The sequence below is a fragment of the Amblyomma mixtum genome, chromosome 4 (genome assembly GCF_055824585.1).
Source record: "Amblyomma mixtum isolate Tamu chromosome 4, ASM5582458v1, whole genome shotgun sequence".
NCBI classification, from domain to species: domain Eukaryota; kingdom Metazoa; phylum Arthropoda; class Arachnida; order Ixodida; family Ixodidae; genus Amblyomma; species Amblyomma mixtum.
The window spans coordinates 75,580,950-75,601,121 of record NC_143015.1 but is presented as its reverse complement, the minus strand read 5'-3'; the positions used below and the strand labels follow the sequence as shown (position 1 = coordinate 75,601,121).

At 52.3% G+C, this 20,172-nt stretch overlaps 2 protein-coding genes and 1 non-coding gene across 3 annotated transcripts in view; 1 reads left to right on the top strand and 2 right to left on the bottom strand.

Moving 5' to 3' along the window:
* Window positions 1-20,172, bottom strand: part of LOC149347073 (endothelin-converting enzyme 2-like) — a 78,333-nt gene that overhangs the window by 14,305 nt on the left and 43,856 nt on the right. The window lies entirely within an intron of this gene.
* On the top strand, window positions 1,805-1,877 carry TRNAF-GAA (transfer RNA phenylalanine (anticodon GAA)). The gene has a single exon. It is a non-coding gene; the product is annotated as a tRNA-Phe (tRNA).
* Window positions 7,622-9,934, bottom strand: LOC149347074 (uncharacterized). Its single transcript, XM_089586850.1, has one exon. It carries the CDS (start codon window positions 9,910-9,912, stop codon window positions 7,690-7,692), a length of 2,223 nt encoding a protein of 740 aa, XP_089442976.1. The 5' UTR covers window positions 9,913-9,934; the 3' UTR covers window positions 7,622-7,689.

Sequence of the window (20,172 nt, the reverse complement as noted above, 5' to 3'; positions counted from 1 at the left end):
CCGTGTTTCAATGGAGATCAAGTGCTAAAAGTCTCGTTTATTAATGAGGTGCTCAGTGCACATCAGCATATTGCGCCTCCTGTTTATGAAAAAGAAAGCGCTGTCAATGTCACAGGAAAGATGTTTGTGAAAGGTACCTCATGTGGTATCTGAAACTTCGATGGAAATCGCCATAGTAAAAACATAACGCACATTTTTCACGCACGCCTTAAGTTTGCATTCTCTGCACAAAAATTGAGTTAGACAATGACAAAAAACATTGAAAGAATTCGTGTATCAAATATGTAGCATGTTTTCTCAAGCCTCCTTTACTGTGCCAATATTCATTCAACTGCGACTACCATTAATAGATCGAAGCATGAAGTGTGAAATGAGACGGAACTCGTAGGTTTGGTTTACCCGAATGACAGCGCCAAACTGCTCGTGAATGAATGAAGTGGCATTATTAAGGCGAAAGCCTTTAATGCCTCATACTGTCGTTAGCAGCCGTGTCGGCAGCGGTGTCAGCAGATGTGTCCGCGTTTTAAGGCGAAAGCCTTTAATGGCTCGTACTGTCGTGACCAAGAAGTGTTAGCAAATTTGTCCGCGTTTCAGATTGGTCGAAATGGTCGTGATGTCACTGCGCGCGAATTTTGACGGGTGTCCACCGAAATATGCGAGACAGTTACTGCGCATTTTCCTTTCCTCAAATACAATTTTCGACTGCTGTCCACCAAGATATGTGAGACAGTTACTGCGTAATTTCCTTTACTCGAATACAATTTTCATTTTCTTCATTACGGCCCCTCTTTCTTCTTTCGCTCCACTTCCTCTCTTACTGTACGGTACGGTTCGGGTGTCCACCGAGATGACAGAGAATTACTGCGCCATTTCCTTTCCTCAAAAAGCGTTGCGCTCAAAGGGCAACGCGTCGCGCCGAACGGGTGGCGGCGTTCCGTGGACTCCCTGGCAGCGCTACAACACGCTGTCGCGTTCCATTCCTAAAGGCAAAGATTAAGCGCCATTAATTGGCAGTTAATTAATGCACCAACAGAATGTGAAGTGAACAATCGCGTAGCAGAATGCGGCACTCAGGCTTTCGCCTTTCACCACTTTAGCCGCTAAAGTTCCTCGTAATTTTTCAGTTTCTTCATTAGCGCTCCTCTTTCTCTTTCTTCTTTAACTCCCATTTCCTCCCTTCCTGTACGGTGCGCTTCGGGTGTCGGGTGTCCACCGAGATAGAGAATTTCCTTTCCTCAAAAAGCGGTGCTGTCAAAGGGCAAGGCATCGCGCCGAACGGGTGGTGGCGTTCCTTCCTTCCTTTACGGTGCGGTTCGGGTGTCCACCGAGATGACATGGAATTACTGCACCATTTCCTTTCCTCAAAAAACGTTGCGTTCAAAGGGCAAGGCATCGGCCGAACGGGTGGTGGCGTTATGTGGACTCCCTGGCAGCGCTACAACACGCTGTCGCGTTCCACTCCTAAAGGCGAAGCTTAAGCGTCATTAATTAGCAGTTAATTAGTAATTTGTCATTACTTCGTCATCAATTATGTGTGACGTCGACTGGCATGGTCGGATATAATACTGAAGGTACCGAAATTTTTTAGCACCTAGAAACGATAAGTAAAAGTGTGCACTACGTTTGACCATTAAGCCAACAAATCTTAAACTGTCCATGACTGGGAGCACGAGCCGTCAGCTTCGAAAACTGTGTGTATCTGTCGCACACAGGCGAAAAAAAAAAAAGTAATAAGAATACGACAGTGTCCATTTCAATACCGCCTCATGAACTGGGTTGTTATGTAGAGAGTTACGAAGCATCTGCCGAAATAGCTCAGTTGGGAGAGCGTTAGACTGAAGATCTAAAGGTCCCTGGTTCGATCCCGGGTTTCGGCATAGGAACTTTTTTGGGTCACAAATTTTTTTTTTTTTTTTTACGGACTTCACAGCAATGTTTTCATTCTTTTCTTTTCACCCATCACACACTGCGGGAAACGGGAGCGCGACTACAGCACAGAGGCCAGCGTATGTCTGCCGGACAAAAATGAGAAATGGAAATAAAAAAACAAAAAAAACTTTCGAAGGCTATTCTTCGAAGTAGTGGCACCGTGTGTCATACGTGTTGTTGATAAATAGGCATATAGCGTGTCTAAAACATGTGGACAGAGAAATCATGGAAACAATATAAATTTTCTCCTGTTGTTAGACATTTCAGGACCATCGAAAGAAAACCGCATTTCATCGCCTTTTTAATCGTTGTCAAGAGTGCCTAAATATTTAATGCACGTTCTGTGACCTGTATTTGTGTAACATTACTCCAATTGCATCACTATATAGTGCCGAATAGTTTAAATAGGCTATGGGACAGAAAGCCTTAGGGGATAATCATTGGAAAATGGGGGCAGGGGGGAATGAACTCTCTTCTGAGCGATCTTTTATTTGCGCGTATGAGAACAAAAAAAAAGAGACCTTATCATGTCATGACGGGATTAGTAATTCTTTGGAATTTCATTGATGGGGCGGTTATTTCTAATACAACACATATGTCTTCACTCTTCAGTGCGTTATTCTTGGTTGGAATTACAAAAAGCAAAAAAAAATAAATAAAAGGCGGTCCCTGCAGTTCGCGTGTGATGATGCTTGCGGTTGAAAAACCTAAGTGATTCCAGAACCAGTTTTATTGCGTAAGCAAAAAATTCAGGGGACACTTTGGCTCTCTAAAGTGCTGCAAGGTGAAAGCAGAAGGGTATAAGCTTGGGCTTGTTGGTTCATAACTGAAAGGTGAAAAACGTAGCGCAGAGACGAGGACACAGAAAGACGGACAACACAGCGCCGTGTGTTCGTCTTTCTGTGTCCTCGTCTCTTTGCGCTACGTTTTTCACCTTTAAGGTGAAAGCGTTTCCTGGTGCACTGCTTGTTTTTTTATTTATTTTTATTTTTCATATTTATTTTTCATTTCATTTTTATTTGTTATCTTCATTTATTTTATTTTTATTTTATTTTTGTATCTTTCTTACTTTTTATTGTTCTTTATTTTTGTTTTGGTCCTTATTTTATTTATTGTTTTTATTTTCATATTTATTTCCTATTTTTCTTTTTATTTTGTTAGTTTTTATTTCCATATTTTTATTTTTATTCTTTTTATTTTATTTCTGAAAACAATGCATTCACTAGATGCGCCTTTATCCATGCTCAACCCCCCGCTCCTCGAGGAGCCGCCGCCGTGCCTCACAGATGGTGTGACATCGGCCTCTCCGTTGCTATGGCGACGCGTGACGTCAGCTTGTTCTCCGCCGCCGCGCGCTCTCCATCGCCTCGCGGACAGTTTCTCTCTCTATCCCTCTCTGATGTGCAGTAGCGATTGCGCATCGCCATCTGCGTGGTTTGTGGTGTATATAAAATTGTCAGTGGCTTAGCTCTCCTTTCCCTCTCCTCTTATCTTTCAATTCTCTTCTATTTGCACGTGGCAGCGGTGGTGGCTCGGCTTGAGCCAGAGGCCCATGCACTTTTCCATTTCGATGAAGGCGAAATTCTTGAGGCCCGTGTAGTGTGCGATGTCAGTGCACGTTAAAGAACACCAGGTGGTGGAAATTTCCGGAGCCCTCCACTAGGCGTCTCTCATAGCGTGAGTCGCTTCGGGACGTTAAACCCCACTAAACAAACGTTTTCATCCTTCTCTCAGTCCAACCCCCCCCCCCCTCGCTCTTCTATGCCAGGATATACGTAGCGTGAGGTGAGGGCAAGGTGTCCACATCTCGGTGGACACCTGAACCAGAGGGAAGGCGCATAACTGCCCTCTTTGAACGGTGGACACCTCAACCATGCTTTAAGCTAAGTGGCAGTAGTGACAGGAGTGCGCTGGATGCGTTGGCATTGACAAGGTTGTGCCAGAAACGCGGCGCTGAAGCCATAGGCCATTGGCGTTGTCAAAGTTTTACACTCCGATCATTTTAAGGAAAGGAAGCGCGCATAATGGCTCACTGGGTCAGTGGACGCCTGAATCGTGCTTATAGGTACGTGGGGTGGTGAGAGAGAGATATGAGCTGTAGGCATTGACAAGGTTGTGCCAGAAACGCGGCGCTGAAGCCATAGGCCATTGGCGTTGTCAAAGTTTTACACTCCGATCATTTTAAGGAAAAGAAGCGCGCATAATGGCTCACTGGGTCAGTGGACGCCTGAATCGTGCTTATAGGTACGTGGGGTGGTGAGAGAGAGATGTGAGCTGTAGGCATTGACAAGGTTGTGCCAGAAACGCGGCGCTGAAGCCATAGGCCATTGGCGTTGTCAAAGTTTTACACTCCGATCATTTTAAGGAAAGGAAGCGCGCATAATGGCTCACTGGGTCAGTGGACGCCTGAATCGTGCTTATAGGTACGTGGGGTGGTGAGAGAGAGATATGAGCTGTAGGCATTGACAAGGTTGTGCCAGAAACGCGGCGCTGAAGCCATAGGCCATTGGCGTTGTCAAAGTTTTACACTCCGATCATTTTAAGGAAAGGAAGCGCGCATAATGGCTCACTGGGTCAGTGGACGCCTGAATCGTGCTTATAGGTACGTGGGGTGGTGAGAGAGAGATGTGAGCTGTAGGCATTGACAAGGTTGTGCCAGAAACGCGGCGCTGAAGCCATAGGCCATTGGCGTTGTCAAAGTTTTACACTCCGATCATTTTAAGGAAAGGAAGCGCGCATAATGGCTCACTGGGTCAGTGGACGCCTGAATCGTGCTTATAGGTACGTGGGGTGGTGAGAGAGAGATGTGAGCTGTAGGCATTGACAAGGTTGTGCCAGAAACGCGGCGCTGAAGCCATAGGCCATTGGCGTTGTCAAAGTTTTACACTCCGATCATTTTAAGGAAAGGAAGCGCGCATAATGGCTCACTGGGTCAGTGGACGCCTGAATCGTGCTTATAGGTACGTGGGGTGGTGAGAGAGAGATGTGAGCTGTAGGCATTGACAAGGTTGTGCCAGAAACGCGGCGCTGAAGCCATAGGCCATTGGCGTTGTCAAAGTTTTACACTCCGATCATTTTAAGGAAAAGAAGCGCGCATAATGGCTCACTGGGTCAGTGGACGCCTGAATCGTGCTTATAGGTACGTGGGGTGGTGAGAGAGAGATGTGAGCTGTAGGCATTGACAAGGTTGTGCCAGAAACGCGGCGCTGAAGCCATAGGCCATTGGCGTTGTCAAAGTTTTACACTCCGATCATTTTAAGGAAAGGAAGCGCGCATAATGGCTCACTGGGTCAGTGGACGCCTGAATCGTGCTTATAGGTACGTGGGGTGGTGAGAGAGAGATATGAGCTGTAGGCATTGACAAGGTTGTGCCAGAAACGCGGCGCTGAAGCCATAGGCCATTGGCGTTGTCAAAGTTTTACACTCCGATCATTTTAAGGAAAGGAAGCGCGCATAATGGCTCACTGGGTCAGTGGACGCCTGAATCGTGCTTATAGGTACGTGGGGTGGTGAGAGAGAGATGTGAGCTGTAGGCATTGACAAGGTTGTGCCAGAAACGCGGCGCTGAAGCCATAGGCCATTGGCGTTGTCAAAGTTTTACACTCCGATCATTTTAAGGAAAGGAAGCGCGCATAATGGCTCACTGGGTCAGTGGACGCCTGAATCGTGCTTATAGGTACGTGGGGTGGTGAGAGAGAGATGTGAGCTGTAGGCATTGACAAGGTTGTGCCAGAAACGCGGCGCTGAAGCCATAGGCCATTGGCGTTGTCAAAGTTTTACACTCCGATCATTTTAAGGAAAGGAAGCGCGCATAATGGCTCACTGGGTCAGTGGACGCCTGAATCGTGCTTATAGGTACGTGGGGTGGTGAGAGAGAGATGTGAGCTGTAGGCATTGACAAGGTTGTGCCAGAAACGCGGCGCTGAAGCCATAGGCCATTGGCGTTGTCAAAGTTTTACACTCCGATCATTTTAAGGAAAGGAAGCGCGCATAATGGCTCACTGGGTCAGTGGACGCCTGAATCGTGCTTATAGGTACGTGGGGTGGTGAGAGAGAGATATGAGCTGTAGGCATTGACAAGGTTGTGCCAGAAACGCGGCGCTGAAGCCATAGGCCATTGGCGTTGTCAAAGTTTTACACTCCGATCATTTTAAGGAAAGGAAGCGCGCATAATGGCTCACTGGGTCAGTGGACGCCTGAATCGTGCTTATAGGTACGTGGGGTGGTGAGAGAGAGATGTGAGCTGTAGGCATTGACAAGGTTGTGCCAGAAACGCGGCGCTGAAGCCATAGGCCATTGGCGTTGTCAAAGTTTTACACTCCGATCATTTTAAGGAAAGGAAGGCGATCACGCGCGGCGAGGTACGCCAGCTGTGCGTAGTGACGTCACTTGCTCCTCGCGCATGCGCAGTATGGTCGTGCAAGAGCACGCGAAACGGCGAGAATGAGGGCAATGTAGTTCACGCAACAATATATGGCTACGCGCAGATGTAGCGTTCGCGATCCTCCAGGTATAACCAGAGCTAAACCACAGCCAATTTTTTCAACTCCCAGCTTTTGTAGCGTGAGCTACATTGCCCAGTCTCGCCGTTCCGCGTGCTCTTGCACGACCATACTGCGCATGCGCGAGGAGCAAGTGACGTCACTACGCACAGCTGGCATGCCTTGCCGCGCCCTCGCCTTCTTTTCCTTAAAATGGTCGGAGTGTAACGTTGGCAACGCCAATGAACACACTGAATGCCGACGGCTTGTGGCTTCAGCGCCGCGTTTCTGGCACAACCTTGTCAATGCCTGCAGCCCAAACTTCTCTCTCAACACCCCACGTACACGTAAGCACGATTCAAGCGTCCACTGAACCAGGGAGCCATGCACACTTCCTTTCCTTAAAATGATCGGAGTGTAAAACGTTGTCAACGCCAAGGCTAATGGCTTCAGCGCCGCGTTTCTGGCACAACGTTGCCAATGCCAACGCATGCAGCGCACACCTGTCACTACTGCCACTTAGCTTAAAGCTCGGTTGAGGTGTCCACTGTTCCAAGAGGGCAGTTATGCGCCTTCCCTCTGGTTCAGGTGTCCACCGAGATGTGGAGGGTCCCGTTAGAGTCTTTTGACTTTCCTATACCACTTCTGTAATGTCTGTGTACTTATCCCCTTTATTTTGACCGCGGCGGTCCCATTTCGATGGAGGTGAAATGCTGGATTGCCGTGTTCAGGGCGATGTCAGTGCAGGTTAGAGATTGCCAAGTGGGCGAAATTTTATGCGAAGCATGCTAAAATAGCCAAACCCAGCTCCTCGAGCGCGGCGGTGTCGTTACCATTGACCTTTCGTGACCTCCATGTCATACCACGTGATGCGTGACGTCACAGCAGATGAAAAACGGGGGCCCAACTCGCGCCGTCGCGCGAGGCGTCGTGACCAAGGATGACCACGTGGTGCGTGACGTCACAGCAGATGAGAAACGGGGGCCCAGCTCGCGCCGTCGCGCGAGGCGTCGCGACCAAGGAGGACCACGTGATGCGTGACGTAACGACATAGGAGAAACGGGGCCCCAGCTCGCGCCGTCGCGCGAGGCGTCGCGACCAATGTGTTTCCTGCTTCTGCCGCTAGGTGCGCTGTAGTGAACACGTGATGCTGGAGGGTATGCGCCTGCCTCTGCTAGGCGTACACGAGATAGAGATGCCCCCTGGAGACAGGGTGGTGGTGGTGATTTCTTTTATTCTCCCAAAACAGGGGACCAGTCCAAGGACCGGTTGCGCTGGCTTAGAGGAGGTCGGCGGGGATCCCTTGGGATGTCGCGGCCTCCACCGCGCGCTGGATAAGCCGGCGTTGGTCTGCCGGCTCGGAAGTACGCAGGAGAGACTCCCACGTCTCTGAGGTGTTTGGGTTGTTTGTGTTGTGATGTGTACAAGTCCACACCATGTGTATGAGAGTGGCTGGAGTTGAGCAGTGTTTGCACATGGGGTCTATCTGTTGCGGAAAGATCTTGCTGTATAAGAGGGGGTATGGAAAACTGCCAGTTTGTAGTTTGCGCCATTGGACGGCCTCGCGTCTTGTTAGATCACGGTGTGCGGAAGGATAGAGACATCTTTCGAGCCGGTAGTGCTGTAGTATGTCCGTGTAAGTGGTGAGTAGAGAAGCGCGTGAGATATTAGTGTCAGAGGAAGCAGGGAGGCCGATCACACACTCTGCTCGGCAGCTCAGATCTCGGGCGAGTGTGTGCGCCTGTGCGTTTCCGCTGAGCGACTCGTGGGCTGGGGCCCAAAGAAGTAAGCGAGAGTTGGAAGAGGGTGCAGTAGAAAGGAGAATGTGTGACGCCTGGCAAGAGATACGGCCAGCATCGTAGTTGCGGATAGCCTGTTGAGAATCACTGATGACGACTTTGGTATTAGGGTCAGCTAGCGCTAGCGCAATGGCAACCTCCTCTGCTGCGGTGACTGTTTCTGCATTGCGAATGCTGCAGGCTGTGTACCAGCTGCGGTGAGGGGCGAGAGCTACCGCCACCGTCGCTGGCTTCGAGGGATGGTAAGAGGCGTCCGTATACGTGACGTCCGGACGTCCGCTGAAGCGTTTCTCGAATTGACGTGCACGGTCGGCCCGTCTCTCGGCATGGTGTTCCGGGTGCATCCGTTTGGGAATGGGAGGGATGCGGAGATTTTGGCGATATTCCTGGGTAAGTTCAGCATAACTTGGGGCCGCTCTCGGCGGGGAGATCCCAACTTGCTGCAGTACCGCTCGGCTAGCGTGTGTGAGTGAGAGCCGCTCGTATTGGGCAGTGAGGGTTGCTTCAATAAGTTCGCTCACGGTATTGGAGATTCCGAGAGCCATGAGCTTATGCGTAGCTGTGGACATGGGAAGGCCCAAGGCCGTCTTGTACGCTTTTCGGAGTGACGCCTCTAGCCGTTCGCTTTCGGCACGAGTGAGACGTAGGTAGGGTGCAGAGTAGGTGATGCGGGAGCAGATGAAGGCTTGAACGAGGCGCAGGAGGTTGGACTCTTGCATACCATGATGCTTATTGGAAACTCGCTTAAGGAGGCGTCCGATCTGTACCACCGACTGGTCGATGCGTTGGAGCGTGGTGTTGTTGCTACCGTTGGCCTGCAGGTGTAAGCCCAAGATCCTGATGTGATCTGTACGAGGGATCGGGTTACCTTGCACCTGGAGGTTGATCTCAGAATGTATGTTTGGAGGGCGTCGTCCCGGGGACGGGATGATTATATACTCTGACTTTGTCGCCGAGCAGGTGAGGCCAATTGTAATGAGGTAATCTCCGATCCGTTTGATTGCGGTCTGGAGAGTCTCCTCTATCTGGCCGTCACTGCCGTGCGTGATCCAAAGTGTGAGGTCGTCAGCATAAATGCTGTGGTGCAGGTGAGGGCTGTCGGCGAGTAGCTTGGGAAGGCCTATTAGTGCAACGTTAAAAAGCATCGGCGAAAGCACGGAGCCCTGGGGCGTGCCGCGGTTTCCCGGAGAGATGATGGAAGGATCTGCCGTGCCAGTGTTTAGTTGTACTGTGCGGTCGGAGAGGAAATCTCGGACGTACGCATACGTGCGATGTCCGACACCGAGAGCCTGAAGTTGTTGAAGGATCGCTTCATGAAGGACGTTGTCGAATTCCTTGGCAACATCGAGGCCGACGATGACTTTCGTGTCTAGTGTACGTTTCATGACCACCTGATGATGGAGAAGAAGCATAATGTCCGTGGCGGCTAAATGAGGGCGGAAGCCGAACATTGTGTCTGGTAGTAGATGGTTGTCCTCGAGGTATCTCAAGAGTCTGGTGTGGATAACGTGTTCCATCAGCTTCCCAACACAGGACGTGAGAGAGATGGGGCGGAGGTTGGCCAAGGTTGGTGGTTTTCCCGGCTTGGGGATGAGGACTAGATTCGCGCATTTCCACTCCTGAGGGATGGTACCGCTGGCCCAACATTCTTGAAGATAGTCGGTAAGAGCATGAATGGATGCGTCGTCCAGGTTTCTAAGCATTTTATTTGAAATGTGGTCGGGACCGGCCGCCGAAGTCGTCTTGAGGCGATTTAGTTCTGCTCGGACCTCCGCAAGAGTGATTGGAGCGTCTAGGCCGGGATTGTCAGCGCCCTGATAGAAGGGGAGGTTGGTTGCTGGTTCGGGGCGGATGTAAGTATTTATAAGCTCTTGTTTGAGCTCGTCTGGCGTGCCAGGATACTGGTGGAAGATTCGCTCGAGCTGTTGGCGTGTTTGGAGTTTGCCTCCAGCTGGGTCGAGTAAATGTCGAAGGAGGTTCCACGTGTTACGAGTGTTTGGAGTCTTGTTCATCTGGTCACAAATGTTGTGCCAGCTCTGTCGAGTGAGTTCGATTGCATAGTTCTCGATATTCGTGTGTGCGCGCGCCAGTCTACGTCGGATATCGCGGTCCCATTTCCAAGTGGCAAGTAGAGCTTCGAGCGACTTCTTGCGCTCCCATAGATGGGCGTAGTAGCGGTCGCAGTGGGGAACTGTGTCCTCTAACTCGACGGTTTTTGTGGCGTCGGCCACTTGTTTGACAATTTCGGTTGTCCACGCCTTGATGTTAGTAATAGTGGGATGTTTGTCATGCTGTTCCCTGTGCATCCGGAAAGAGTCCCAGTTAGTCACCTGAGCCTTCCGTGTACATTGCCTGGTGGGCTCATGTATGACAATCTCGAGCACAAAGTGATCACTCCCGAAATTTTCGTGAGTGTGGCACCAAGTAGCTTTAACTGCGGAGGTCGTAAAGGCAAGATCCGGAGTTGTATCTCGGTGTAGGCCCGTACCTTGTCTAGTGGGGTAGGAGACGTCCGTGATGAGGGTCAGCTGATGCGTATGCCAGTCATTCCAAAGGCGTCGGCCTTTAGCCGAGTCGTAGTGGTAGCCCCAAGCACGGTGATGCGCGTTGAAGTCACCGAGGATGAGGAGGGGTTGTCCCTGCGCTAGCTGCTGGGCTTTGAGGAAAAGAGGACCGAAAATACCCCTACGGGCTCGGGGAGGACTATAGAGATTAATTACAAACAGACTGGTGCGACGCTTGCGCGAGGGCCGAGGTAATATTTCTAAGAAGACGTGTTCGGGGAAAGTTGGATTTAAATTGTGTTGGAGGACAGTGAGATTACGTTTGACGAGAGTGGCTAATCGAGGCTTTACTCGTTCCGATAGGTATGTAGTGTAACCGGCAAGTTGCGTGTTCTTGTCGCATTCCTGTAGGACTATTAGTTCGGGGCGATCACTCGCGGTGAGGAACTGCTCGAGGACCGGACGCTTACGCGCGAACCCGCGACAGTTCCACTGCCAGATGGTGGTGGTACCCGAGCTGTTCGCCATGATTAGGCTGGGAAAGGTGTGGGGTTGGAGCGGGTGTTGGCGCAGGGGCCACGGGTACCACAGCAGCGAGAAGTTTGCCCTGTGCTTCTATAGTTTTGCTCAGAATCTCAAATTGTCGTGTGACTTGTGAGCCGATTGTGTGGAGTGAGCGTTCAATGTGTGCTTCTAAAGCTGTGATGCGAGTTTGACTGAGGGCGCAGCTTTCCTCGATTTTGACAAAACGCGCCTGCCAACCATCCGTGGGGGAGTCAGTGTCGGGAGTTGCTTTGCGTTTTTGTGCGGATCGGTTGGGGGCAGCGATATCCATAGGTACTGTTTCAGGTGATCCCTGCGGATACGGGGGAGTGATTGTGGCCGTTGGCTTTTCGAGAGCCTCTACTCTGAGTATTAGTTGTTGGATGACTGCTGTCAGTTCCATAATTGCTTTGTGTGTGTCCGGAGTAGTGGGAGTCCCTCCCTGCGTACTCACCGATTCATGACGTTGTAGTAGATCGGGTAGTGATGGTGGTAGCCCAGGTGGCTGTTGCAGAGGCTGAGAAGAGGCCCGTGTCTGCTGGATGACTGCAGGTGGCCCGGGCCTGGTCTGGGAGGTATCCTGAGACCCCATCCGTGGAGCGGGATACTTGAGTGGCGGAAAAGAACTCGAGCGGTCTCGGGGCTGCCGTTGCTGGCTATCTGAGCGTTGCCGGTCCCATCGGCTGATGTGCTGGAGCGTGACCCGCTTGGCGGTCTCTTGGGACTTGAGTTTATCTGCCTCAGCTTTTTGGATTTTCTCCCACTTCCTGCGCTTGACTTCGTAAGGAGTCCTGAAGATTTCCCTGCAGCGACTATCGCCCGTGATATGTTCCTTGCCACACAGGCGGCAGATTGGTTTGCACGTGTGGTCTTTGGTAGGATTGGATAGTCCGCAACCTCTACATTTAGTAGTTGGGCTTGCGCAAACGTCGGCTCGATGACCGAGCTCACCACAGCGATAGCACACCTCGTATTTCTTCTTGAATAAGTTGCACCTATGGCGACTATTGCAGAAGTAGACCCAGGTAGGCACTTGGGGCTCAGCGAACGTGATAAGTACAGCGGTGGTGTTCCCGAGCCGCCGAAAATCCACAATGGGTGGGTTACGGTTGTCTTGTAACTCTGTTTGAATTGTATTTCGATCCAGTCGGAGATCGACGCCACGAATCACACCGCGGCTCGAACTATCATCTGGAGCGCAGTAGACGGATATCTCATACGCCTTGTTGTCGACGATGATCTCTTTGAGTTGCATGACCCGTTCAGCTCTTTCGACGACTGGGGTGCAGTACGCGAAAGTATTCTGAATCAGGTTAGCTTGTATTAGGTCTTCGTGACGAACAGCGTCCCTGGTGAAGTGAGCAGCCGTGCAGATCGCTTCCAGTAGTTGGTAGGTTGTAATTTTGGAGAGTAGCAGTCCGCCGCGTGGGCGCACAATCAGCTTGAGAGCGTTGCTGGGTAAGCGAGGCTGGTTCGAAGCTACAGATTTCTTGGCTAGTAGGCGTCCTCGCTGCCGAGGCGTGAGTTCAGCTGTCATCTTGTTCACACGCAGCCCATTGGTGATTTGGGACGCTTGGCTCGGTCCCGCTTTGTCTCCAGGGAAATCGGGCACGGATGGCCTTGATGTTGTTCGCGCTTCCCGGAGCTTGTTAACTTTAGTCAACCAGTCACTGGCTGCTAATTCTTCTTGAGAAATTGGGATGCCTTCTACGGTGACCTTCATGACGAACTACGGCGCGCGGGCACGGTCCACGGCGCGGCCCAGCTGGCGAACGCTGCTGCGACGCAGGTGGCGAACGCCACTGCGACGCGGAGCTCCGTGTTCTTCGGCGCTGCGCGGTAGGCCTAGTGAGGCATCTGGCTTGGTCGCAGGGAAAAGATGACCTAAAATGGTCAAAATTCGTCGTACGTACTTCTGGTTGGTGTCCCTGGATTCCTCTCCTCTTCAGGAAACCGGTGATATCGATGAAATCATACCAGGATCTCACTGTCTAGGGTGAAGACACGAAATCAGCGGAGCTCATCTGGAGTGCGTCCGTTGTCACTCGCGCTCCGCCAGGTGCCCCTGGAAACAGGGCTGCTCGTTGGGATGAGAAGCAAAAGTTGCGGTTTGCTACAGAGACTGATGAAGAGCGTGAAGAACGTCTAGCCAAGCGGCGTGCTCGATATGCAACTCGGCGACAATATGCTTCGCATCTGACTAGGCTTAACCTAAGCTAAGCCTCAGCCATTTTTTTACCGGAGCCCTCCACTACGGCACCTCTTTCTTCCTTCACTTCCTCTATCCCTTCCCTTGCGGCGCGGTTCGGGTGTCCACAGTGGTGTGAGACAGCTACTGCACAATTTCCTTTCCTCGGAAACCGATTTTCAACCTTTTTCCGGCCGGTGGTGGTGGTGGTGGTGGTGGCGAAAACATTAATTAAGAAGGGACAGGACGTATGCTTGGATTGTTGTTGTTGTTGTGACTGAGAGAAGGATGAGCAGGAAATTGCACGGGCCTGCTACTGGCTCGATCCGAGCCACCACCGCTGCCACGTGCAGACAGAGGAGAGTTGAAAGATCAGAGAAAAAAGAAAAAGGAAAGAAAAGACGCGCGTCGCAGCAACAACTGCGTCCGCCGGAGCGGACGCTGCTCAAGAAACAGATAAGCGGCCGAAGCCGCGCTCGCCGAAGCGAGAACAGATACTAACGAGACCTCTATGCTTGGGTTAGCCCGTAAGGGACCGATATATAGGTGGAGGCCCCTAGTTTGGGACCACCCCAAAGGGGGAGGGGTATCTGGTGTTTCAGCGAGCGTCTTCGCTTCGGCGCACGCGGTTGTTGCGACGCGTCTCTCTTTCACTGTTTGCTCTTATTTTAGCCCGTAAGGGACCGATATATAGGTGGAGGCCCCTAGTTTGGGACCACCCCAGAGGGGGAGGGGTATCTGGTGTTTCAGCGAGCGTGTTCGCTTCGGCGCACGCGGTTGTTGCGACTCGTCTCTCTTTCACTCTTTGCTCTTATTTTTTAACTCTCCGCTATCTGCACGAGGCAGCGGTGTTGTTGTTGTTGCGACTGAGAGAAGAATGAAAAGTAAAGTGCATGGGCCTGCCAGTTGGCTCCAGCCGAGCCACCACCGCTGCCACGTGCAGATAGAGGAGAGTTAGAAGATCAAAGGAAAGAGAAAAGGGAAAGAAATGGCGCGCGTCGCAGCAACAACCGCGTCCGCCGAGGCGGACGCTGGCTGAAAAAGTACCGACGATTACGTTACTTCCTAATGCGAAATTTGAGCGCAGCAAATAAGCTGTTTCACCTTTTCGATAGATTGAGGCAAAGAAATCGAGCAACACATGTATGCGCTATCACAGAATTTTTTTTTTATTTTTCACACGTATTCCTTTAACAAAGACTCCACTAACAGTTCTTGACAGTCATGAAGGAAGCTTTGTGGTCGGAGAAATAGACTGATATATGTTCGACTTGGTACACCAATGCTTGATTCTCAAAGACGAGATCTATACAAGTGCCTCGCGAGGTTTTCACAGCCGTGGGACGCGTTACGAGCGAGAGGAACGGGATGTTCTCCCGCATAAGTGTTAGGAAATTGCTGTTTGTCTTTATGTCAACATTAAAGTCCCCCACTACTAACATCGGTGTGGATCGATGGACGGTTAATGCGAGTTGCAGGAAGTGCACGACGTCTTTCGTGAGTGCGGTAGGGGCGAAGTAGGCAGCTACTACCAGCAAGCCGTTGGACAACTTTGCGGCGCACAGTTCGCCAACTTCATGTGACGTGCCAAACATTTCGACTGGTATTGCTGAGAGACCTGTGCGCAAGTAGATAGCGACTCCCGCCGCTCTGTTGTGGTCTCTGCGAGCACCACAGCAGTATAGGAAATCTATGATTTCGAGAAGCTCTTCGGGATCCATCCAGGTTTCAGCAAAGCAAAGTACAGAGGAATGGCGCAGAATGTGATCGTGGTGTACGTCCTTGGCATGTGCGGCAAGGGAGCGTACGTTAAGAATGTGGTTGTGAATGATGAATCAAGTGCTGCCAGCGAATGACGCGTCCATTGGCTGTCTGCGTGTGTTACTGATGTGTGGTTAACATGTTAAGCTTCGCCTGTAAGAGTGGAACGCGACAGCGTCTTGCAACGCTGCCAGGGAGTCCACAGAACGCCATCGCCAATTCGGCTGTACGCCTTGCTGGACGGTAAATTTATTTTTTGAGGAAAGGAAATGTATCTCTCTCGCATATCTGGGTGGACACCTGCACCTCGCCGTAAGGGAAAGGGGGAAGATGGGAGTGAACGAAGCTCCGTATTAGCTAGACGCGCCTTTGTTCATTCCAAACCATTCAGCTGGCATTACGGAGTGGCTAGCGTGCTCGTATCGCACTCCGGAGACCCTGGTTCGATTCCCCAACTCGACCAATTTCGTTCTCGGTTTTATTGATTTATGCGGTCTAACTAGAAAGGTTAATTAGGCTATTTCATATTTATATTATTGCATTTCTATCCATCGTGTTCTGTCATTAACCTGTCAATTGTTGGAACTGTCTAGGATATTCGACACAACGTATATGAAACGAGCAACGTCTTACTGAGTGGGGAAGTGCGTGGTGGTGGAGGGAACGCGGCTTCGTACTTATGTTTTTTTCAGCAGCGTCTCCTTCCGCCGACGCTGTTGTCGCTGCGGCGCGCGTCTTTCTTTTCTTTTCTTCTGACCTCTTCATTCTCGTCTATATTAATTAGGCTAATTGATTAATTAAGCAATTAACTAAACTCAGTCCAACTTAGTTGCAGCATCACTATACGATCCCTTTGATTGGTTGCATGGTTACTAGCCAAAGTACAATTGGCCCCATTTGAAATTCGCGCACTGTGACGTCACGAGCATTTCGACCAATTGAAAAGCGTTACATTGGGGGCGGAGCTGGTTACGAGGCCGACGCCGACGACGACGCGAAACCCAGGAACGGACGCCAAAGAGCTGCGCTCTAAAAACAGATAAGCGGCCGTAGCCGCGCTTTGTCACCACCTCAGGCAGCGGTGGTGGCTCGGCTCGAGCTAGTTGGCAAGCCCGTGCACTTTCCTTTTCATCCTTCTGTCAGTCGCTACAACAACAACAACAACACCCCAGTGGCGGTGGCCGCCGCCCGGGCCCGGGCGCGCCCGGCTTGTTGGGCCTGTGTCGTGGTGGTGGTGGTGAAAACATTTATTACGAATGAACAGGAGGTATGTTTGGATCAGCCCGTAAGGGACCGATCCTTACAAACACTAGGTGGAGGTCCCTAGTATGGGACCCCAGTGGCGGTTGCCGCCGCCTGGGCGCGCCCGACTAAGGCTTGTTGGGACTGTAAGTCGTGGCAGCCGAGCAGGGTCGCCTCCCAGTCCTCCCGGGTTGGGTTGGGGATGGGGGGAATAGCGGGGTTGGAGGGGCAGGCCCACACCATGTGATAGGTGTCAGAAGACACTGCACTACAGTGTGGGCAGCTGCCGCTAAAGGAGGGGTCAAAATGTTTTAGCGCTGCCGGGCACAGCAAAGTATTGGTGAGAAGGCGGAGAAGGAGCCGCTCATCCGCCTTCTTCAGGCCTTTACATGGGCTACGGTAAAGGCGATGACAATTTTGATAATATGTTGTAACATTTTTGAATGTAGAGATCGGATTAAAATCGGGTTCCTGATCGGATGGGGAGGAGAAAACAGCCCGGTGAGAGAGCGCGCGGGCGGCTGCGTCTGCTGCCTCGTTTCCTGCCAACCCCTGATGAGCAGGGGCCCATATAAGGTAACGGTGTGCGGGGTCCGTATCCCGTATGCAATTTTGGTATATTCGATAAGCTAGGAAGGGAGTGCAGCCTTGTTCGACGTTCCGACAGGCCCCTCGCGAGTCGGTGATTATGTATTTTGAATTGGAATGTGAGGCTGCGAGAGCAATCGCGACCTCTTCTGCTTGTGTTCCATTGCGGGCTCTGAAAGTTAGGCCGTTAACTGTGTTGCTGTTGTGAACTACCGCGGCCGTGTACCATCCCCCGTGGTGAGGGTCGGAGGCGTCCACGTAGTATACATCTGTTTTGTTGCCATAATATCGGGCTAGCGCTTCCACTCGTGCCAGGCGCCGACCATTATGGTCTTCATGTGACATGTTTGCTGGAAGAGGCCGCACGTGGAGGGCACGTCTCCACAGTTCCGGGATGCGAAACCTGTCTTCCATTGGAGGGGTGTGTTGGATATGGAGTCGAGCAAGAAGGCGGCGACCCGACTCCGTTAGCGACAAGCGCGTGTACTGGTTTGTAAGGTGTGCCTCCCGGAGCTCCCGGAAAGTATTCACCACCCCAAGAGCCATAAGCCGGCTGTTTGAAGTAGTGATAGGGAGGTCAAGGGCACGTTTAACAATTTTGCGAAGGATGACCTCAAGGGCGTCCTCCTCTTGTGTGAGGGGGCGCTGTGAGCGCGCGGAGCGAGTGGACGTACAGCGCATCGTCTCCTCCAACTTTTGGCTGGAGCCACGGTTCCTCGGCCGGAACCCCGTCAACGCAGCCGCGTCTGTCTTCGCGAAGTCGACAGCTACCTGTGGACACCACTCACACACAGGTGGGGCAACATTTACGCATTTTAGGGCCGATCCTCACTTGCGTTTCGTGGCGACGGCGCTAGGCCTAACGCCGACGCTCGGCCGTGAGTGAGTCGCCCACCCGTGTCAAGATGGCTGCCCAAAAAGTACAACGCGGCTACGACCCGGACGCCATGGCCTGGTCCGAGGTTCCCTCAGCTCCAACGCCTGAGAGTCCGGATTATGCGCCCATCGAGAACCCGAGGCACTTCAAACTAGTGGAACGCCGCTCCCGCAAGCGGGACGCCGCCTCGAAGAAAGCGGACGCCACGTCGGCAGGCCGCTCAACACGGGACAACGCTGCTGCGCGCGCTGCAGCGCTTCACGGAGGGGCCCAGTCTAAGACGGGACCCTCTTGGAAACCAAAGCCACTGCCGCGTCTTCATCCAGAAGACATCGTGATCATCCTGAAGCCCCGGGTGACCGTCGCTCTGAGGGATGTCTACCAACATGGCGAGCTGGGAGCAGCGTTCGCGGCCTACCTGGGCGCCAAGGCCGCAGCATCCCTCAGCCTGCTCCCCACATGGGAGCAAAACCTCATCGTCGCAGGCACCAGAGAGCCGCACGTCGCGGACAAGCTTCTGCGGGATTTTCAGCTAACATCACCGAAGGGCCAGCTCCATATGTACGGCCAGTTGAAACTCACTGGAGACGTGTGCCGCGGCGTCATCACCGTGGCCAAGCATGAGACCAGTGAGTCCCTCCAAAACAAGATCCAGTGGCGTGCTGGAGAGCTTGCCGATATCCGCAAGCTTGGCAAATCCGACGTCGCGTCGCTCACCTTCGTGGGAAAAGTGGTGCCGCGATATGTGCACTATAACTCTGAGGTGACCCTTGTGCGTGCGTACAAGAGAACCATTCCGGCCTGCGTGCGGTGCGGCACTGTGGGCCACCGAGCAGACACCTGCCCCTGCCCGGATGAAAAGTGCGGCCTGTGTGGCCAACGGCGCCGACCGTCGACGGAGTCAAGGCGCCGCATGAATGTACTCTGTCCTGTGCAGTCTGTGGGCAAGCCCACGCTACCAACTCCCGCGACTGCACGGGAAAATTCCGGCAGCTCAAGGTGTATGGCCCCAAGGCTAAACGCCCAGAGGTGCCAAAAAACCAGAGACCTGGCAAGCAGCCAAGTCATTCAGAACCAGGTGCCGGTGGCGGAACGCCGCGTGGTGCTCACGGCACCGACCACAAGACATTGTCACCTTCTTCACCGTCGGTGAAGCCAGCGCCCGGGAAGAAGACGGCGCCTCCACCGCCCAGCGGCAGAGACACTGGCCACTTCCCGGCCCTCAAGACAATTGGCGCTGCCGACGCCCGGGCATCAGCGCCTCAACACGACAAACAGGTGAGCAGCTGGGCTGAGATCGCCTCCTCTTCCTCCCATCCCTCACCCTCCCCCGTAACCGTCTCCGCACTCGACGCGGAGTACAAAAAACAGATAGACGTGCTCCGGGCACAGAATGAGCTTTTGCTCAACAAAATTCAAAATTTAGAGTCAAAATTGGCGTCTGCCGCACCGAGCCCGCAGAACTCGGACGCAATGGAGAGCGACGCGGAGATCTCGCCTGCCCTCGTGACAGCCATCTCTGCGATGGAGGAGCGCTTAACCTCTAAATTGCGATATATGATCGAGACCGCCATGGACCAGATCTTGACAAAGGTCAAATCTGCCGTCCCCGCGGTGGTCTCAAAACACATCTCGGACAACCCCCGCCTCCTCCGTCGGACGGGACCCATTAGGGACGTATCCCGCCCTTCAAAATTCAACCGTCTGATTATTGATTCGGACAATGAGGACAGCTGCCCCGCTCCTTCCGTCATCACCCCCTTGATGGCGCAAGTAGCTGGCTCTGAGGCAGCCAATCCCTCCTCCTCCCCCCCAAGAATTTTAAATCATGGCGAGACACCTTAATCAAAGGAGTTCCGCCATATCCAATTCGGCCATGTCAACTTCAATAACACAGTGGAACTGTAGAGGCTTTAAGGACCGCACTAAGCGGGCCAATTTCCGCCTCTACCTTGAAACTTTCGAGTCCTTACCAGCCGTGGTTGCCCTCCAAGAGCCAGGCCTGGGCGCCACAATTTCAAATTACACGACGTTCCAACAGGATCCCGCGTCTTGTCTTCTCGTTCACAAAGACTACACAGCCAACCTAGTGGATCTCGACCTCCAACTAGAGTACTCTTATGTAATGGTGACCCTCCTACCAGTCCGCCGCAGGGACCCACCGTTGCATATACTCAACGTGTACTGCTCTCCCAAACTAAAGCGAGTGACTTTTGCGGACCTCTTTAGCCGCGCGCTAAGAGTAGCGGGCCGCGATCCC

Excerpts from the sequence above, each read along its gene's own strand:
- LOC149347074 (XM_089586850.1), bottom strand. The coding sequence starts at position 9,912 with ATGCTTAGAAACCTGGACGACGCATCCATTCATGCTCTTACCGACTAT.